At 40.2% G+C, this 19,789-nt stretch overlaps 1 protein-coding gene across 4 annotated transcripts in view; it reads left to right on the top strand.

Moving 5' to 3' along the window:
- Positions 1 to 19,789, top strand: part of grid1a (glutamate receptor, ionotropic, delta 1a) — a 289,273-nt gene that overhangs the window by 193,610 nt on the left and 75,874 nt on the right. For 3 of the 4 annotated variants that reach the window (XM_061744764.1, XM_061744766.1, XM_061744765.1), the window contains one exon: positions 8,331 to 8,536. In XM_061744764.1, coding sequence (XP_061600748.1) covers positions 8,331 to 8,536 — 206 coding nt within the window. Of the gene's footprint in view, positions 1 to 8,062; positions 8,182 to 8,330; positions 8,537 to 19,789 lie in introns of those variants that run through there. The other variant, XM_061744767.1, reaches the window with a different exon arrangement.

Genomic DNA, 19,789 nt, shown 5'->3' with positions numbered 1-19,789 from the left:
TTCTCGACAGACATTTAGGCCATGGGGTTTTCAACACCGACAACTGCCGTGTCAGGTAATTTCACAGGGAGTGAACACATAAATGTGACCCTCATTTGAACAACGTTACGTAAGAATAGAGGCAAGGAGAAGATAAAAGAGAAAGTAAATTAGGAAAGAAAACGGGTAGGTAAATGCATATTCAGATACCGGTGACAATGTGGTAACAGGAAAATATGAAGTCTGTCAAAGGTTTAATGTTGGAAATATACCACTCATTTAGTTTTTTCTGGCCACAACACAAAGTAGGAAGTAAAAATAGTTTTATACCCCTTATATCAGTAAGTTTAATGTTTTTATTAGAACACATTCAACTGATGATATTAAAGACAAGCCAAGCAGAAGGCCAAGGCTGTGGAAGCATTGACAAACTGCAGAAGCTGTCCTGGTTATGTTGTGACTGGACGTGTTACTGTGGATTCACACCGAAAGCGTAAAAAATTGCCTGTGGTTGCTCAGGACGCCTGCATTGCGCTGCTTGCCGACGCCTGGCGACGCCTGCAGTGGGCCGGGCTTTAAGCTGCGCTGCAGAACTGGAGGGAAAAAAGCACATATACATATATCTATATTTATATAGTGTGCACATCTTCGGTTTCAACTTTCACCATGGATCGCACTTTGGGAAGCCTTCTTTATATTTCGGCGTTATTTCCGCAAAGACAAGAGTGAGTTTAATGCTCCTTACAGGGTTCTGCAGATCAACAGCAACTATCGGTGAGCCGTTGGTCCCGGTGAGGCTGCAGTCTGTCTGCGGTGAACACCACTGACACATCGGGTCATAGCGGATTGGTCATATTGTTTAAACTGTGTTTTGTGATTCATGAGCACGTTTTTTTTTTTTTATTGTTTTGCGTTGGATCGATGTAGCAAATAAAATAGTTCAGACCATCCAGCTCCTCAACCATCAGCTATGTGTTCAAGCAGAGTTCAAGTAAAAACGGCAGTCAAATCAGCAAAAATGTCAGTTTGCTGGATGAAATATATGAATTCCTGATAAAATAAGTTTGTTAGCGCACAGCTATGCTCATGTACGCATGTGAATGAGTGTAAGTTTGTGTGTACACGAAAATACAACGTGCATTGAGGCTTCTTGCTTTGGGAATCGCGGTCTGTGATTGGACGCTGCCTCGTTGCTGCTGCTCATTTGCATAAAGTTGAGATTCTCTCATCTTCAAATTGACGCCTCCAACGCCTCTTGCAGCAAGCTTTCATAGACAATGAATGGCAGCCGGACGCCTGTGATGCCCATGGCGCTTTTGGTGTGAATCCATGGTTACAGCTACTGTAGGTGCTGATTCTGTTTCTGAGTCGGTGTAATGATGTGCATAAGTGGCACCGCAAGGTTAAGAAAGAAACAAACAATAAGGCGAAATAGCAAGTCAACAGCAACTCTGCATTGACCAGGAACAGACAACTCTTTATTAGCTGTGTCTCTCCCTTAACTTCTAAAATGCTGAACGAGGTCAGCAATATTGCTCGGAGGTCATGTTATCGGTCTCTAGAAAGCACCTAGACACAACTTCTGTTGCAATAGATGCTATATAAATAAAATTGAATTGAATTTAATTCAATATTCAGATAATGGTTATTCTCAAACCTATGTGGACACTTTATGACTAATTGTGAGCAGTTTAGTTGCTTATATCAAGAAACATTCCTCAACTGCACCCACCGTCCCAAAATGGCATCAACACACATTACCCACAATCCCCTTCTTTTGAAAAGGTAAGACTTGCCTGGTAGTGAATATTTATGCATTAAAATTACTTTCATAGAGGGATTAAAGATATTCTAACATTTAATACATTTGTGATTCAATTTGGAACAATTACAATTAAATATCCAGTCAATCATGATTTAAATGTTAATGCTAAAGACTACCAGGAACTAGAGGTAATAAATTATTGAAGTAAAACTATATTTAGTAACTTTATTCTCCTTAGTAACAAATGTTCATCTACAGTTGGAGCTGAATGATACAAATACATTAAACAAGTAACTAAATCCTTTAAAAAAATCTTTGGTTTCTTACCATTATTTTAACATTAATTCAGAAAGAAAAAAAACACCCCAAATTATTGTAATGAGTTTAATCTTTTTGTGTATTTGCACTGGTGTCCGTATTTATTATTACATATTTATCAATCTGATTTGCATTAGGGCCTGTCTTTCTTCTAAGAAGGCAGGATTTTACCATCCCAAAAGCATGGATTTAAGTAAGTCGATTTATTGTGTTTCTCAAAAGAACTAAAACTCGCACAGTGGTTTTGTCAGCCAAAAGCTGCAACCACTGAACAATAATAATAATTTTTCAACACCTTTCACAAAGCAATGACAGAGATAGTAATTCATCCAAGTAATTTAAGTCCATCTCAGCGTGCTCTGATAGGACCTGGTTTTGCTTCTCTCGGTTTCATCATCTCAGATCAAGAAAACAAGTGATGGAAAACATTAATTATCATCTGAGTTGTAGAAGTCAACATCTGCAGCTTTCCAGTTCCTTTTTAGATGGTAGCATTTTTATTCTATTTCATGCAGAGCATGTCCAACATCTCCATTACAACAATGTCTTGTCTTTGCCAGTGTCTCTTGAGCTCTGTATTTTAATTATAATATGACTTGATATGTAGACATATACTGTACAACATGCCATGTGTTAACTTTGAACGGTTTCTCAGATGCACCTTTCAGACTACTATACACTTTCCACATTGGACAATGCCAGATCATTGTTCATGCATTGTTCATGTCTACTATTGTGTGGAACCAATGTTTTTTTCATGCCATGCATCTCCTCTCACAAGCGGCTTTTCTTCCGTCTGCATCCTATTTAATGACATATAACATGCAAACCAGAAAACAAAGACTTACTGGGCATGTACACACTTCCTCATTTCCATGTAGAAAAGCAGAAACTTATCTTGCAGTACCTGCCACTTTCAGGATTATAAACACATATCTTTCTGGAAAAAATTAACAAAAATAAAACTGACAGGTTTACATACGAGTTTTGTGTACCAGCAGAAGTATTGAGAAGTAGCAACGAATAAATATAGGTTTTTATGGATCACAAAGGTTTGCTGTCACATATTAGTGAAGGGGAAGTATCAGTACTTTTGTCTTGGTTGCATTCTCGGTTTGTTTTTGTTGTTATTACTTAGTGATTTGTGTGAGCTATTTTGATTTCACACATTTGCTTCATTTGTGTGTGTAACATAAGATACATTCTCTGTTTGGCAATTAGGCATTTCTGTATTGCTGACCAGCAAATTACAACCATGTAAAAAAAAAACACAAAAGACAGTAGCGTAAATATAACTTGAGAAAAAAATATAATAAAATCTTATTCATATATTTAATGCAGAATTTTCATGTTTTCGTGTCTCTCTCTCTCTCTCTCTCTCCCTCTCTCTCTCTCTCACACACACACACACACACACACACACACACACACACACACACACACACTACTGCATACATATTTGAGGGCACTGAAAATGCAAAACATGTAAACAGTTTTTGTCCCGCATTGCTGACTCTTTGTTTTGACATCTGCATGCACTAAGGGTGTAACGGTACACAAAAATCACAATATGTACCTCGGTTTTGACCTCATGGTTCGGTTCATTTTAATGGAAAAAAACACAAAAAATAAAAATAGCTTTTTGTTTAGTTTTCAACTTTTGCAAACAAAAGTTGAAAATTATACTTATACATTTTCTTATGAAAATGTAACAAATAAAAAAAATATATAAAAATAGGAATAAAAGATAGAATACTGCTTAAATCTATTATTAAGTTCTCCAAATAATAAACTATTCTCAAATTAAACAAAATATAAAACCTGTGTTTAAAATCTGTGTTCTCAACAACACAGTATAGTATAGTCGCAGATCCGATGCTATAAAAACTACAATCGCATTAGATCTGAATTCCTGGCAAAAGCCTGTTTAAATGCCAAAGGTAGCTGCGTGACACGATGCTCATTTCTTTCCTCGCAGCAGCGATATTCACATTCATGTGGTGCCGTTTCAATTGCGTTATGAGGTTTGAAGTGTTGCCAGAAACATGCCTGATTACTGTTAAACAACGTTGGCACACTGCTCTCATCTTATCTTCTTGTCTTTGTCCATTGTTGTTTTTCACCGGGAAACCGAAGTGTTCCCACACAGGAGACCTTAAAGATAAGGGAGGGTCTTCAAGCTCCGGCGTCTTGTGTGCATCCGCCACGACGTCTGCTCGGTGGAAAAAAAACTCACGTGGGAGTCCGGTGTTGACTACAACCATCCAGTCTGGCACTTAAGATGTCCGTGTGGGAACTCTGATTTGAAGTGTGCTCTGCATGCAAAACAAGCCCGTTAAATACTGTAGCTGCTGTTAAACACTGCATTCGGATCGGTACACATCTGCAACGTACCAATAGGCCGGTACCAAAACGGTTCTATGTCATTTAAAGTGTTACATTTTTTTCTGGGCTGCATTGTCGATATCTCTCCCAGCTGTCCTCATCCCAGTTGATAGGAGTTATTTGCTTATTATTTTCTTGTTTCTAAGAGATCCCTATTTTTTGTATCATTAATCCCTGAAATGCCCCCAAACACTCCCGCAACCACTCATTCCTCCTTAAATGTACGGCCATAAAACGCAATTCAAAATTATTCCATACTGATCTCATTCGAGGAAATCGGCAAAAACATAGAAGAAAGGAAGGCAATCATTATAATTAGCCGCTGTTAGTGAGCACACTGCAGATAAAATATTACAGATGTTATTCCTCCTGGCAGATGTTTCAAGTAAAAAATGGTCAATACCAGATTTACTGCCATGCAGCTGTCATCTATGGGTCTCAACATTCTCATTATTTTTTTGGCACCTTTTTTATTCATAAAATTAAAATTGTGGCATTTGACTTTAAATACTTTGTTGGCATGGACCGGTAACAAGAAAAAGGATTAAAAGTGAAGCTGTCATGTCTTTATACTTCCTGTTTTGCTTTAGCCTCTGTTTGTAACCCACAGTGTCTGCTGTCGTATCTATCTCTCTGTCGCTGAAAAGGATTTAATTACTGATGTTATTTTGATAGGAATAAAAGTGATTACTTGAAAAGAATCCTCAAAATGTTTAGTAAACATAATCTGGTCGAAGCTATTTCTCAGGTTTTTGCGGTTAGACAGCAATGTATCTTGACAGTTCACTGAAAAGCTTTAATACTTTTAATCATGAAATGCTCGTGTTTCCTTTGGTCCAATCCAAGAAAGAAGCTCCTTTTTAATTTTGCCCTGAGTAATCAGGGGTGAAAAAAAGATGTAAGATCACCTTCATGAAGTATTTCACTTTCAGTAGAACTTTTCAATCCTCTTTAAAAAGCTTATAGGGTTGTATACACTTTGGAGAAGGAGGCATATCAAGAACGGTGAGCAAGTATTCAGCGAAAGAGTAAAGTTTGAGGTGAGAACCAGAGAGCGGTTACATTTTCATATCTAAAACCTTCAGAGGGAATGTGCAGATTGATGCTTGGGTAAACATGTGCAGAAATCAGACCTTTAATTCCACGGTAATCCTCTTCCCGCAGCCCTGACATGGCTGCCCCGTGGAAAAGCCTGCTCTGAAATCCAAAGGTTCGATAGAAGTCATGGAGCAGTTGTTTAGTAAAGACTTCATGGGATTAAAACTTTTGTTTGTTTGTTACGAAATGTTTCATTTCATATTGAACAAGTTTTAACCCAACAGCTTATGTTGCTAAAAAAAAAATCTCTTAATCTCTTTTCTTGAACTCTTCAAGGTTTTATTAAATCAGAACTTCTTTTTTCTTAAGATAATTTTATCCTGTATGGTTGGTTGTTTTGAGGGAGGAAAAAACCTGTTGATTAAATGTTGGTTCATCTCAGTCACCCAGTTTATACAAACTGTATTTATGTTTAGACTTCACAGTGGGAATAATGATCCAACCCATTTTCCACATTAGATAATTCATGTCAGATAAAAATCTACCTCTGCTTATACACGTGAATAAACTCTGTTTATCAGCATTAATAATCTGTTTTATGTATCTAGTTTCCACATAGTTACAGCAGATTTACCATTTGCTACCCTTAGGTGTCGCGTGACACATTCAGATCACACTGAGGGAGTGTCGGGTTCCGCAGCTGTTTGTGTTTTCCTGTTATTTCCTCTTTGTGATTAAATCATCCCCTCTGGCAGCAGGAACCAGGGGCTGATCACCCAGCATTTTATATGCCAGTAAGGCACATCTCACAGCTCAACCTTCATATTTAACCGTATTTTGTTGAGCAAAAAAAATATATAAATGAGAACAGCATGGTGAACTTGGCAATCTTAAAACTCACCTTATTCTCTGACAGATAATCAGGGACTCAAGTAAAATGCAAAGATCTCTCTTTCCCTAAATTGGTGATGCACCTCACATAGTGCATCATTAATTTAGGGGAAGAGTCCATTATTGGAGTCTGGGATGGTTTTACTGGGTCTCAACCACTGTCTTGTAAACAGAACTGCCCCACAGCGAGGACGTTCAGGAGCTTCTATGACGCTGAGACAGGTCTTTGGCTATGCTTCAAGTTTGACTCTTTCTTTCTTGTTTATCACCCTCATTGCTGTGTATTTATGCAAACTGAAGCTCAGCAACCAGATCAAATGCTTCCATGTTGATCTCATCCGTCTAGTTGGCTTTTTGAACCATGTTGGTGTCAGAGGTGGATAATGCAGGTGCAATAAAGTAAAATCCTGTTCCAGTAGTTGTCCCAACCAATCACTAAACCAGCTCCTCTGCATGTAGATAGGAGGCCGTTAGTGAAAACCACTGTTCTATATGTACAGGCTGACCTAGAAACATGGCAAGGTTTTTACTTTATGGCACCTGGAAACCTACCCACTTACTAATGACTATGGCCTTCCTTAACAAATACAAATGATCAAAATAGTGCTTTTTTGCTAAGAAGACTTCCACAAGACTTGCAAGACTTGAGATGAATTCTCTGACCTTCCAGCTGGAGGACGACCTACCGTATCCATGGAGTCATAATGTCAATCCTGATAAATATTACGTTTACAAACGGTATCGAAACCAAATTTGATTCTAACTTCTCATCCAGTTATGGGACATCAGAGAAGAAATTGTGATTAACTTTAAGATTGTTGGTACTTTAACAAAGAAATGATTCCTCAGAGGTCCATTAGACAGTAATCAAAATACACCACGGGGGGGTTGCCATTTCAATTTGGACAGCACTAAGCGGTGTGTTGGTAAGGAAGAGTGTTCGAAGAATGTTGCTGTAGGAGTTTGGTGATGCTTCAAAATGATGAATGATTTAATTTCAAGTTTTGTTCTGCCCTTTGAACATTTTTATTCTGAGGAGGATCCAGGAGCAACTTTGTGCATTTACGTTACCCAAAAGATGAATGGCAATACTACAAATGTCGAAAAAAAGATTTTGCAATGATTTCTTGAAAAATAACTTAATCACACTGTTAACTCAGTTGGCCCATGATATGGTCCAAGTCAGGTTTTTTCTGATCTAAATTCAGCACGCACAGAGAAAAGTTTAATTTGACATATCTGAACTTGCAGCCATGCATAATTCCGTGTGCAGCCATCTGTGCAGCTGTGTGTATTTACGCAGCTATATGTGAGCCAACTTACCTCTGCATATTGTCTGTTCTCGGTGCTTTATTCTGAAGCAGCGATGCACTCGATGAGTCATCAAACCCTCAGCAATGCAACTGGGGAAAACACATACACCCACATGTCCACCGTGGATACAAAAAGAGGTCTGACCCAAGTGATTCTTCCAAGCTCTCATTAACATTGCAGCATGACTTGGCACGTGCTGAGCAGCTGCTGGGATGGCTGTGCTTATCGTGAGCCTTCTGCTGCATATCAGCCTTGATTTGTGCGCACAGTGCAGTCTTTTTCTCAAGCAGTTTCCTGTACTGTGGCTATAGGCAAATGCACAGTTGTGTGGAGACAGCCACACCTGCCTGCAGGTTCACGTTATGTAAACCCCAGGAAGCAGAGGAACACAAGTGCTTGTTGAGTTTTGTCACGCTTTAAGATCGGGAGCAAATGACTAAATCTGCTTTGAAGCATTTCCAATGAAGCCTGAGAATGTCTCAGATGTTCAGGTGTTGAATTCACAGGCTGTTTATCAACAATTTTAATTTAATGCTCCAGGGCTGAAGCAGCATCTGCCTGAAGAACTCTTGACTGTCTCTGATTGTGTTTGTATCTCTGATCATGTCGCGTCCTCATGCCATCTTTTTTCCTCCATCAGATATCCGGGGTTTGCAAACGTTTATGGACCAGGCTTCGCGGCTCGGTCTGGACGTTTCCTTGCAGAGGGTGGACCGAAACATCAGCAGAGTATTCACCGACCTTTTCAATACAATGCGAACTGAGGAGCTCAACCGTTACCGGGACACCTTACGGCGGGCTGTGTTGCTCATGAGTCCTCGAGGTGCACAGGTCTTCATCCATCAGGTAAGTCATATTGCTGAGCTTTTTGTTTGTGATGTCACTAAATGCAGAGGAGCAAATAGTCAAAGAGGAAGATGGGATAAAAGCCTGTGTGGAAATAAAATGAACAAACATGTTCTGCCCCTTCTCTGTTCATCAAATTAAATACATTGAGCAGAGCAGGGGCGAATCTACAGGGGGGGCAGCTGCCCCGCCATTCAAGAGCCTTGCCCCCCTAATGTTAATGCTACTCTGACTACCCTGATCAAAAGCTCCCCAATGCATTGAAATAAGGCATTAGTTTGTTTTTTTTAACTATAAAAGATTATATTTGGCCCTTATGTACTTAGTCATGCCCCCCCACCTCCCACATGCTGGGAGTCTGTGTGACAGACCTCCTGCAGGTGCTGCTGTGTAGATGAGACGATGCAGGCAGCAGTGGAGAGAGCAAGCTGGCAAATTCGGTTAAATAAGCTTCCACAGCCCAGCGGTGATATTTTCACTTATTTTTAAGTTCAAGTCAAGTTACATTTATTTAACCAAGTTAAATTTTAACCCGGTACCAACCGCCATAGACGAGTGTTCAGTACGTTTGTTAATCATTTGTTAAAACGGTTGTTATGTCTGAATTGTTGGTGTAAAGCAAGTCACCCATCGACAGCTCAGAGTAGCCATCTTGAGTTACCAACCTATCGGCCAATCAGAAAATAGAGGTCTTTGTTGTTGGGTTTTGTCCACCAATAATCAATCGCCTAAGCTGGCTACAGATATTTCGAAGTAAGTGAATCTCCTGACAAGAAGCGTGTGCACGCTCATAGCTTAACTGGCTGCTACAGCTATAGTTCGTCCCTGTCGCCATGAAGCGCAGGATGGCAGCCAGCCGCTCTGCTGCGGTCATGGACTCACTGTGTGTGGTTTTGTGCTGAATTAGTGGGGTAATCCGATGTAACAAGTCATCAAACGAAGCTCGGGACATGCGAAAGTATTGCAGGTGTTTCTCATCAATTGCCCGCATCAGCAAGACGAGGGTGACGAGCGCTCCTCGCTCTCCCGACGGCCTCTCTCCGATGGCGCTGTTTCCTTTTGTCGTGATCACAAGCAAAGCAATGGAGTGATCTCCTTTTCATGTAGTCTTGCTGTGGTGTTTATTTATCCGTTGTCCAACCAGCTGTTTTATGATACTATTACTACTACTTATACTAAATATTTTATTATTTTTCCAACTCTGGCTTTGCATACCGACCGCAACCGGTTACGTCCGTATGAGGCATTCTCCTTGTGTGGTGCGCGAGCGACGTTCGTTCACAACGCAGCTGGTTGTGTGCACGAACGGATGCAAAGGCAGGGTCAAAAGGCAAGTACGGTATATTCCAGCCTTTAGACAACATTTGAAAACGGAAACATTACAAGTTATTTTAGCAAAAACAGGGACCAGGAGAGATAAACAGAAGAAAGAGAGAAATGAAGAAGAAAGAATGGAGGAGAAGTCAGGAGGTTCAGGTGTGAGGAGGGCCACTGAGAGAGGACCAGAGCAGCAACAAAGTGGGGAAGAAGACGAACAAAAAGACAGTGTTGTGAGGAAAGGAGATGAGGAGGAAAAAGATGGAAATGAGTCAGAGGAACAACCCTCAGTTCAGCTGAACCAACTGATATGTTTTTCTTATCTATTCATAATTCCAGTGTAGCCACAAAAGATGATACTCTGTTTTAAGGTTAGATATGTAAAGCTATACAATTCATCTTATTTTATCTCTAATTGCAATTAGCCCCATCCTGTGGTAGAGAAACAGTGTTAGCTGAATTTGGTCATTTTGTCACTGTCTTGTTCATGATTTTTTTAAGACACATCAAAATACAGAGGGGATATAAGGAAGAGTATCAGGGCCACTGAAGAAAAAAAACATACAATTCTGAGAAAAAAGTCAGAAATCTGACTTTTTTTCTCTGCCACCCCATGTAAAATAGTCTAGATCTGCCACTGGAGCAGACTACAATTAGTACTGTTTGTCACAGTTATCTTCTTCTAGTATTGCTTCTAGTAGTCTGGTTGGCAGCAGCTTTGAACTCTGACAAGCCTGAAAGCAGACGGCAGAGTTGAAAGCTGGACTCTTAAAACAAATAATGGACACATTTACATTAGAGAAAGGAAAAATAGAGACCCCTTCTGAGACACATCATGGTACTGTACAGCAATTCTATGGAGAGCTTTAATGATTTACAGCACTATTATAAACACGCTTACATACACCATGTACACTTGTTTCTATCATAGAGATCAAGAACTCTTAATGGACGAAACTTCATCTTTGATTATCGCCAATCTTCTGAGCTAATTCATTTAATCATTCTTTCTGGTGTACTGCATTTCAATTAGCTTCCCATGAATGGGCCACTATTAATCTAAAGTTAAGTACTGACAAATAAATTAGTGCACAGGTTGTGAATGCGTAAAGGCCTTTATGTCTCATTAATGACATATTGCTTTGATCTTTCCCTGGGCGCCACTGAATTCTGCTTTAGCTCCCAGAAACACCGTCTGCTGTAGGTACCGTTTCCTCACGTACATTTGCATCTAATCCAAGGCAATTATATTCCCTTATCAAATTAACATGAGGCATCTCGGGGATAAAGAAATAAGCACAGCTTCTCATTCAGTGCAGATCCAAAATGCTCCTGTGAATATCTTAATATATTAGAAGTGGTGGTAATTTGTGAATCAATAGCTTAGTTGCTGTTGTCACAGATTGTGCCCACTCTGCACCAGGCATGCAGGGGACGAATACATAAACACGTTGTGTGGAGAAAGATGATGATCCCTTGATTAATGACTTATTGTGGACTGTCAATCACATAACAATTCAGTGGATGAGTAATGCATTTTGACGTTGAGCATATATTCAATATATAGTCTATAGTGAGTAGAATACTAGTGTTAGCAATTTTAATGATGTCAAGTGTGATAAGATGCATCATAGTGGTGTAAATTATTGTAGATAAAGTTTTTGGAAGAGGTAAGAAAAAAAAAAACTATTGTAGCACTATTTTACCTTTTTGACCTGCTCTGGTATTTGCGGCTGTTTTGAATTTGTCAGCTTATGGTGGCAGACCAATGTTTTCCTTCCCTCACTCTGCTCTGTTGTGTACTCTGCCCGAGCACATACTCCATTTCCCAAGCCCATGCAAAATGACAGCTAAAAGAAACACAGTGACTGAAAAGAGGGAAAACAAACCCAAAACCATGTGCGGTGACCGCCAGGAGACCAAGAATGACTGCACAGAGGGGTGAAAAGACTACCAAAACAAACGGGCAGGTTTTGGTGTCACTGAGAGCAGAGCACGGGCACGTGGTGGAGTGAAGTTAGGCGGCTCCCACTCAAACATAAATATAGTTATTCATATGCAACAGATACCAACACTGACACACTTAACAACATTTAAATAGATGATTAACGTCACGCTGTCTGAGATCTGTCGATTTTTCTTTTTGTTTATTAGTTTCAATAACAAAGTATTGAAATCAGTCAAGAAGTAATTTGCCATGCATACAATTATGACCATGGCTTGTTCTTCAAGATCATGTAAATAATATTGTCAGTCTAATCCCCTCATCTGGATTCTCCTCTGAGTCTGTGTCCTGCTGAGCAGTTCTGTCCTCCAAGTAGAGTTGTTTTCATGAACACATTTATATTTAGCCATCTGAGTGTTTTGAAGAAGGAGCTCCATCGTCATCAGTGTGTGATGGAGAGTTCAGTTATCCATGATGGATACACTTGTTCAGTTGCCTCTTCTCTGCAACCAATAACAGAACCACCATTTTTTTTTTAAATCAGTGTATTTACTGACTGCAGTTAGGGATGCAAATTATCGATTATTTCATTAATTGACAGTTGATAACCTTATCGATCGATCATCGATTAGTTGATAAGCGGCGTTTTTCCCCCATCTGAGATACAAACATAATTTTTTTTGCTTATATAAAATACAAAGGACATTTTAATGTATTCCTTAATCAATATTTATTTGATACAAAAGTAACAAAAAGACATTTTTGTACCACAAGGAATATAATATAAAGTGCACTTCAAGGCTATTAGTAGTAGCAGCAGCCATAATAGTGTCATTTGTGTCAAGCAAATTTTAAGTTCTAGTTACGTTTTAAGTTAGAGTTTCTGCAGTGTTCAAAATAAAATTATGAGACCTGCTGTATTGGAGCACATTTTCTTTTAGTTAAAACTGTAGCGGGGACAGATGTTTAGAGAAACCTATGTTTGTACCGGGTGAAGGCTGATTTATGGTTCCGCGTTACAACAACGCAGAGCCTACGCCGTAGGCTACGGCGGCGGCTCTGCGTTGATTTAAGGCGGAACCATAATTCAGGCTTTAGGGGAGCATATCGGAGAACAACCAGAAGAATATAGAGTGGATTAAAAATAAAAGTTAAGCACTGAGCAACATGTGTCTCCCGTCTGGGCCATTGCAGACTCATTGCCTGAGCATGATATTACTAAAACCAAACATATCCGCTGTCTCTTTCTTCTAACTTTATGTGCGCGCCGCGGCGGCAGCGTGTTGTGTCGCATTAAATGTGGTCCGGGCGTAATACCAGCTGGTGAAATTAAACAAAAAAAAAAAATAAATAAATAAATAGATTAATTGTAATCGTTAATTTTAATCGGGTAATTTCATAACGGCAATTAATCGAAAATCGATTAATTATTAACATCCCTAACTGCAGTGCTGCTGCCCCAGCAGACCAGACAGAGCAAAAGACCACCGGCCACCACACACTGGTAGAAGCAGGTAGCAAACATGCCAGACTCCAAGTCGGCTTGGAAGAATGATTGAAGAGAGGGAAGACTGACAGAATGGCAATTTATAATAACGAGGCAGATTACGCAGGAAACATATGTTTTCATTGAACAGGCAGCTTGCGACAGCTTGCCGTCATATGCATGACTTTAATTTCAAGTTTAATTTCGAGTCTTTAATCTGCCACTTAGCGTATGTATTAATGTCATGTTATGTATTCTTTTCTGATGGATTTTGACATTGCTCTATTTGTCAGAGTAACGTATCTCATCATGTCAGCTGTCCTGTGTTTTCTTTTCCTGTTTCTTATACTTTGAACAAGCTGTTTTTTCTGTGCGTTTGTGGTTTTTCTACGGCATTTCTGGGCTCTTGTTTTTATCCTTTCCATACACTTGCCATCTTGTCTCTTGTTCACTACCGCTGTAAGAGGATGTAGCATTTTCTGTCAGCTTCATCGTCGTCTCGTTCCTGACACCCTGATACGCTCTGTTCTCTTCATGATGGTGGAATTTCTGTTGAATCACGCAAGCCTTAAGGAAGGTCATAAAACAACATGCTGAGCTTCCAAATGTCCTGTTCCAGATATTTGGGTTTTGTTCAAACCACTCAGGAGCTAAATAGGAGCTAAAAACTCACACTTTATAAAATATCCAAATCACAGATACATTTTAGAAGAAGCAGCTGTGAGAATCAGTAGATTATCATCAACCCTTTAAATGTATGAATACTGGTGCTGAATTGAACTCTGTAAATTAATGTAATGTAATAGTAACCTTTTATAATAACACAGATATAGTAGACAGATATGCACCAAAGGATGCTGCACTGACAAGATGTATTTGGTGAATTATCATATTTGTACAGCAAGGGAAGCAAGGTTTTCTTTCAGCTCCATAGGTTCATAAGTATTATAGTGTGTGTCAGCTTTTGTAATGTAACGAGAAAGAAATGTTCCCTATGAGGGATGTGAGGGAAAACAAAATGGTTGATGTCAGCTGGTGCGCTAGCTCTGCAGGGCAGTTGATGGATGGAGCACAGAGGCTGCGTGAGGTCTCCCTCTTGTGCTGCAGCTAAACCAAGCTCCAAGAATGACAAGCACTCCTGGCCGCTGCCAAGACATGGGAGAGGGACGTAGGGATGCTGCATAGGTGGCGGGAGGGTTAAAGGGGAATGCAGGAACAGAGACGGAGAGGGCTCAGACAAGAGCTGTACAAAGGCAGAGAGGAGTTAAAAAAAAAGGGACAGGGGGAGATGGATGTAGAGAGGAAAGGTCAATGATGAGGAAGAGATAAGGGGCTAGAGGGATCTCCTCCAACATTATAAAGCACCTCTGTATGAAATTGTAACAGATGGAATCTGACACAGGAGATGTCAGCGGAGACAGACAAAAGAGATCAGTGCTGAAAGGACTCTATGATATCTGACAGATTTTACACCAGTAGCAAAGAATTGTAACCATTAAGAGATAATTAAGGAGTGGACCTTTGGTCAGAGTTACTCAGAAAGGTTCACTATTGTGAGACTGAAATGATGATTAGGTCACGTACCCGAGCACCTGCAGCTTGTTGCTTTTAATTTGTAAAAGGCTATTAGCTAAAATCAGCTCTTGTTGGATTGTATCTGAGCTCTATTTGGATTTGATCAGGGATCACTATTATTTAGCTGTCCCCATGAAATCTAGTCTAACTTTAACATCTGTGTTGTCATCTTTCCGATCTATAACTAACATATTGCTTATAGTTTAGCTTTATTCAGTCATTAAAGTTAGATTACGTTCTCCAAGCAGGGCACCTTGCCAACGTATTTCCTCCACCCCCCTCCAGTACTCATTAACATGTCCGTTTTCATCAGTCTCACTCCCCAGCGGAGTGAAGGGTTCTGGATGTTCAACATAGCAGACCGGCTTGTGTGCAGTCCTTCAGAAAGCTGAGTCTGTATCTCTATTCGTAGGACGAATCCTGGTTGGTCGAAAGTTAGCTTGGGCTATAAATAGACTAGCCGTAAAAAGTTCTATCATGAAGACAACAGAACACCAGAAGTGATAAAGAATATATAAGCATGGATGTAAGGCACAGAGAATAAAAACACTGGACAGCAATTATTTATTTAATACTTGGTGTTGATCTCACATCAAGCAGGTGTTTCTCCACTTGACTTCTTTCTTTTCCACAGCAAACCAAAGTTAATAGTTAATAAAGGTCCTACACAATCACTAGGAGCCCACACTAAAAAAAAACTTGTATCCACTTGTTCATAAAAGTCCAAATGGTTTTAGAACGTTATAACATCTGTTTAGTACAGACTGAATAGAAAGCCATGTTTGAGGTATTAATCCAGCAAGTGAAAATAAGAGGATACTATTACAGATATAGCTATGGTGATAGCTATATTAAAATGCACATGCTACGGCTGACAAAAGGCTTTAGAAATACCAAAAGTTCCAACAGCTGCATATATGACAGGACAGACGAAATGATACCATTATCTCTTTTGCAACGGCCCGGACAGGTTTTGCACCAGGGATTGTAGATGTAGCCCTGTGAAAGTTTAACTTCCATAAAAATGTAATAAACTTAGAGTACTGCCATATTGGACAGAAGAATAATAATCATTATTTTAGGTGTACATTTGCCAGTCAGACTGTGTGCAGAATATTGTTCTTGTTATTGTTGCGATTAAAAAAAAAAAGCTGCCAGAGGCAGTGACTCAAGATGTGGTGTTAGCAGTATGTACGCTATTGTACTCTTCTCATCTTTGTAAGTAAATATGATCATTATTTGATCTTGCCACAACTAGATCCCTCAATCTGTCTCAAGTCCTTTCTCTCGCTTTTTCTTTAGTCTATTGGCTTTTCTGCTTTGAATGAAATATGTATTAAAAGTAAACATGGCCGCCAGTGTGAGCAGAGATCCTTCTGAATTACCGAGACACGTGATTCGTGACCTTCGCCTGCCAAACCAGCCAGCACTTCTGAGTTTCCCTCGCGTTCCCGTTTACAATGCCTGCTTTTATATTTTCTTTTACCCTCACTCTGCTCCTTCATGGACCACTTCTGGCATTTGAAACATGTTTTCTTAACATCAAAATATTTTTGTCTGAGTAAAACTGCTCCGTAATTCCTACCGTTTTACGTATCAGAATAACGTGATGAATTGATTCGTTCCCTTTTTCTTTCTCTTATATAGTATCTTTCTGCGTTCGACAAATGTGCAACACCGGAGAAGCGACTTGACCATCTGTTGTGGTACTGACAAGGAAGCGCAGAGAGGTTTTCAGAACATGTGTTCCTTGCTGAACTGCATGGTGGATGAATTTGAAAACAGATTCACTTGTCAAGATTTGAACCCACGGTTGCTCATTAAAATCGGACCTGTGTGACACTCAAACACACGCTGCAATAACTGCCCGTGTCCTTACAATGAATTATGTTTTTGATGCCAGGAACTCTTCTGTCTAGTTGTCATAATAGCTTGTGGAGGATGATTTAAAGGTGGCTGAGCTGACCAGCTGTTATGGGGTGCAATGGTAAAAGATAGCCATGATGGCCTCTCCAGCTCAGAAAATTCATAGCTGTTGACATGATAGCTCGCCGCACACTCACAAACATACTGTGTTTAAGTGTCACGCACTCTTTACCCACAGCTTTGTGATGGCAAAGCCATATATCTCTTTTGACAAAAAGCTCTCGCTTACAAATACTTCCCAGGTGTTTCATCAAAGTCTATGTCACAGATTGAGCACCACATGGAGGAAAAATGTGCTTTTGAAAATGGTGTCCACTTTACTGTGAAGGTGAGATTTTTAAAAATACATCCCAATGATAGATTGCATGTTTCAAAAATGCAACAGAATTGAAGGGAAATTAAGCATTTACTGAAGTTTTGTCTGCCATAGTTTTGATCCAGATGTTTCTTCTTTTTATTAACAGTATGATGTTTTTTTTTTGAAGCCGCAGAGGTCTAAAACAATTTTACGCGCTCTCAGCTTTGAAAGGAATATCTTTAATGTCTAGATACACAAATGTAGCGTTGAGGTTCCAGTCTTGCCGGCGTGTCTTTGTCTCACAGATGGTACGCAAATCAAGATGTTATATAAGAAAAAGAATGACACTTAATTGTCAGCCACTAGATTTTCGCTCTCTTTATTACAAATATTCCAGCACGTATCTCAGTTGTGCCTTGGCATGTAGACTTCCCGTCTTTCTCAGATCAAATAAAGCTGGCCATTACCTGGAACTGTTTATCCCAGCATGGCTCATTAACCAGACACAGAGAGCGTGGTGTTGGTGCGGGGGAGCATAATGTTGGCACAAATGGCATAGTTTGCAGTTGTTCACACAGAGGAATGTCCAAACTTGTGCAAGACTTCATTCTCTCACCACTGATTCCTTTCTTTGGTCTATCATTAACAGTTTTGTGCACAACCCTTCCCTTAGTACTAATGACTGAGACCCGGGCATTATTAAAAAGTGTAGAAAGTACTGCTTAGTTTAGTTGTTGTTTTTGCAATGAATAAACGCACTTGCAGCCAATCAGAATATTCATGTATACTAGCCTAGAATACTAATGCACTTTGCAGTGTTTTGTTGGTTGAGTGGTGTAATTTTTACTCTTCATGAGAGATCTCTTGGACCAGCACAACCATGAAACCTGAACTGAAGCTTGTTGTTAAGGACTACACATCATGTTCCTTACCAACTTGAACTTCTAAGGCAGCGTCTCCCAACCTGGGGTCCGCGCCCCCCCTGGGGGGGCACCAGAGATCTCTGGAGGTGCGTGGAACTTTGTCTGCTTTGAAGATATGCAGCAAATTATATTTGCGCATATTAAAGGAGCTGTCTGTAAGAAATGGCCAAAACTGGTACTGCAGTCACTTTCAAAATATTGTTGAGCGGCGTGTACCCTCCCCCTCCTCCCCCCAACCAGAGGTTGCCAGGTAGGCTGCAGAATGCAGCAGGAACGTAGGCTGCCATGGCTGCGATAATTAGAGCCGAGCTGGCAACCCGGATGCCGAAACAATACTGACTTGGTGATTGGGAGATAGGTGGAGGGTGGAGCTTCAGGCCAAAACAAAAAATGACAACATAAACATCATTTTCGTTTTATTATTGCTCTTACATACAGCTCCTTTAAATACATTTTAAAAAATCATAATAACACATCTAATGTAGTACAGTAATCCGTGGGTTTTCACGGGGGTTACTGTTAGGACTCAGCTGGGTGGGGTTTTCTTCCGCGGCCCGGCCGGTCAGGAGAGCCCAGAGTCGGCGCGGCGTGTGGCCAAGCGGAGCTGCGCGCGCGGCGACGAGCACAAGCCGGGCACACGCCGGCAGACAGAGTCGCGCTCTGAGCCTGAACCTGCAGCTCGTCAGCCTCATCAGGAGGAGAGCTTAAAGAGCAGGGGCTGCGAGTTGTTGGGCGCGGGTTTGTTTTGTAACGTTAACTTTGGAGTGTGATGAGGTTTTGCTGGTGGCTGCCTTTTCCCTGTTCATGTTTGAGTTCCTGTGAGGAAGGTTTATGTTTCCTTTTGAGTAAGTTTTTTTTTTGTTCCACTCTCTGTGGATTCCCAGTGGGAGTTCTATTAGGTTCACAATTAAACCACGCCGTGATTTGTGGCTAAAGATACTCCTGTTTTGTGTCGTGCGATTGGGTTCAAGGAAAACCAATTCCTAACAGTTACATTCCAGTTACATCGCATCCCTGGTCAGAGGTTTGCAAGCCCAAGGTGGCTACTAGTTCATGAATAAACAGAATGACACAGTCATTCATAAGACATTGTTAGGAATAATTTATGAATTTCTTTGAATAATTGTTGTGTTTTTTGTACACTGGTGACAAACACAGGAAATTATTTCATTGCGTATTACTTATTATGATATCATTATTCAACATTTAATCATACTACTACTCTGACAGGTTGTTAAAGGAAAGATGTAAAAAAAAATGTTTGCTCTCATTAAGAGACGTGTTTCAGAAATCATTTTTATGTCCTTGCAATTATTTTTTGTGCGTATTTTGAAGGTGAGAAAAACAAAGTTAAATGTATACAGGGTAAACCAAAGAGAAATGTATCAGAAAAACATAATTAATGTTCATTTTTTCAATTAAAGATTTGTAACAAATCACTTTAGTCTTTTGGTGCTAGTACGTACGGGGGGCCCGGCTGGTCATAGACACAAGTAGGGGGGGCTCCAAGGATAAAAGGTTGGGAACCACTGTTCTAAGGGGTCCTAATGGCTCAAAAGCTTTAAGTATCACGAGCATCATCCACCTGTTTCATATACTGACTGCCCTGTCTGTCGGTCGGCACTGTTGCCTCACAGCGAGAAGGTTCCTAGTTTGACTCCCTGGCCCGGTGGGAGTCTTTCTGTGTGGACTTTGCATGTGCTTACGTGGGTTCCTACCAGGCTTTTACCCACAGTCCAAAAACATGCATACAAGGTTAATTGATGATTCTGCGTAGGTGTGA

This window comes from Cololabis saira, chromosome 17 (assembly GCF_033807715.1).
Source record: "Cololabis saira isolate AMF1-May2022 chromosome 17, fColSai1.1, whole genome shotgun sequence".
Lineage (NCBI taxonomy): Eukaryota > Metazoa > Chordata > Actinopteri > Beloniformes > Belonidae > Cololabis > Cololabis saira.
This window is presented reverse-complemented; position numbering and strand designations above follow the sequence as displayed.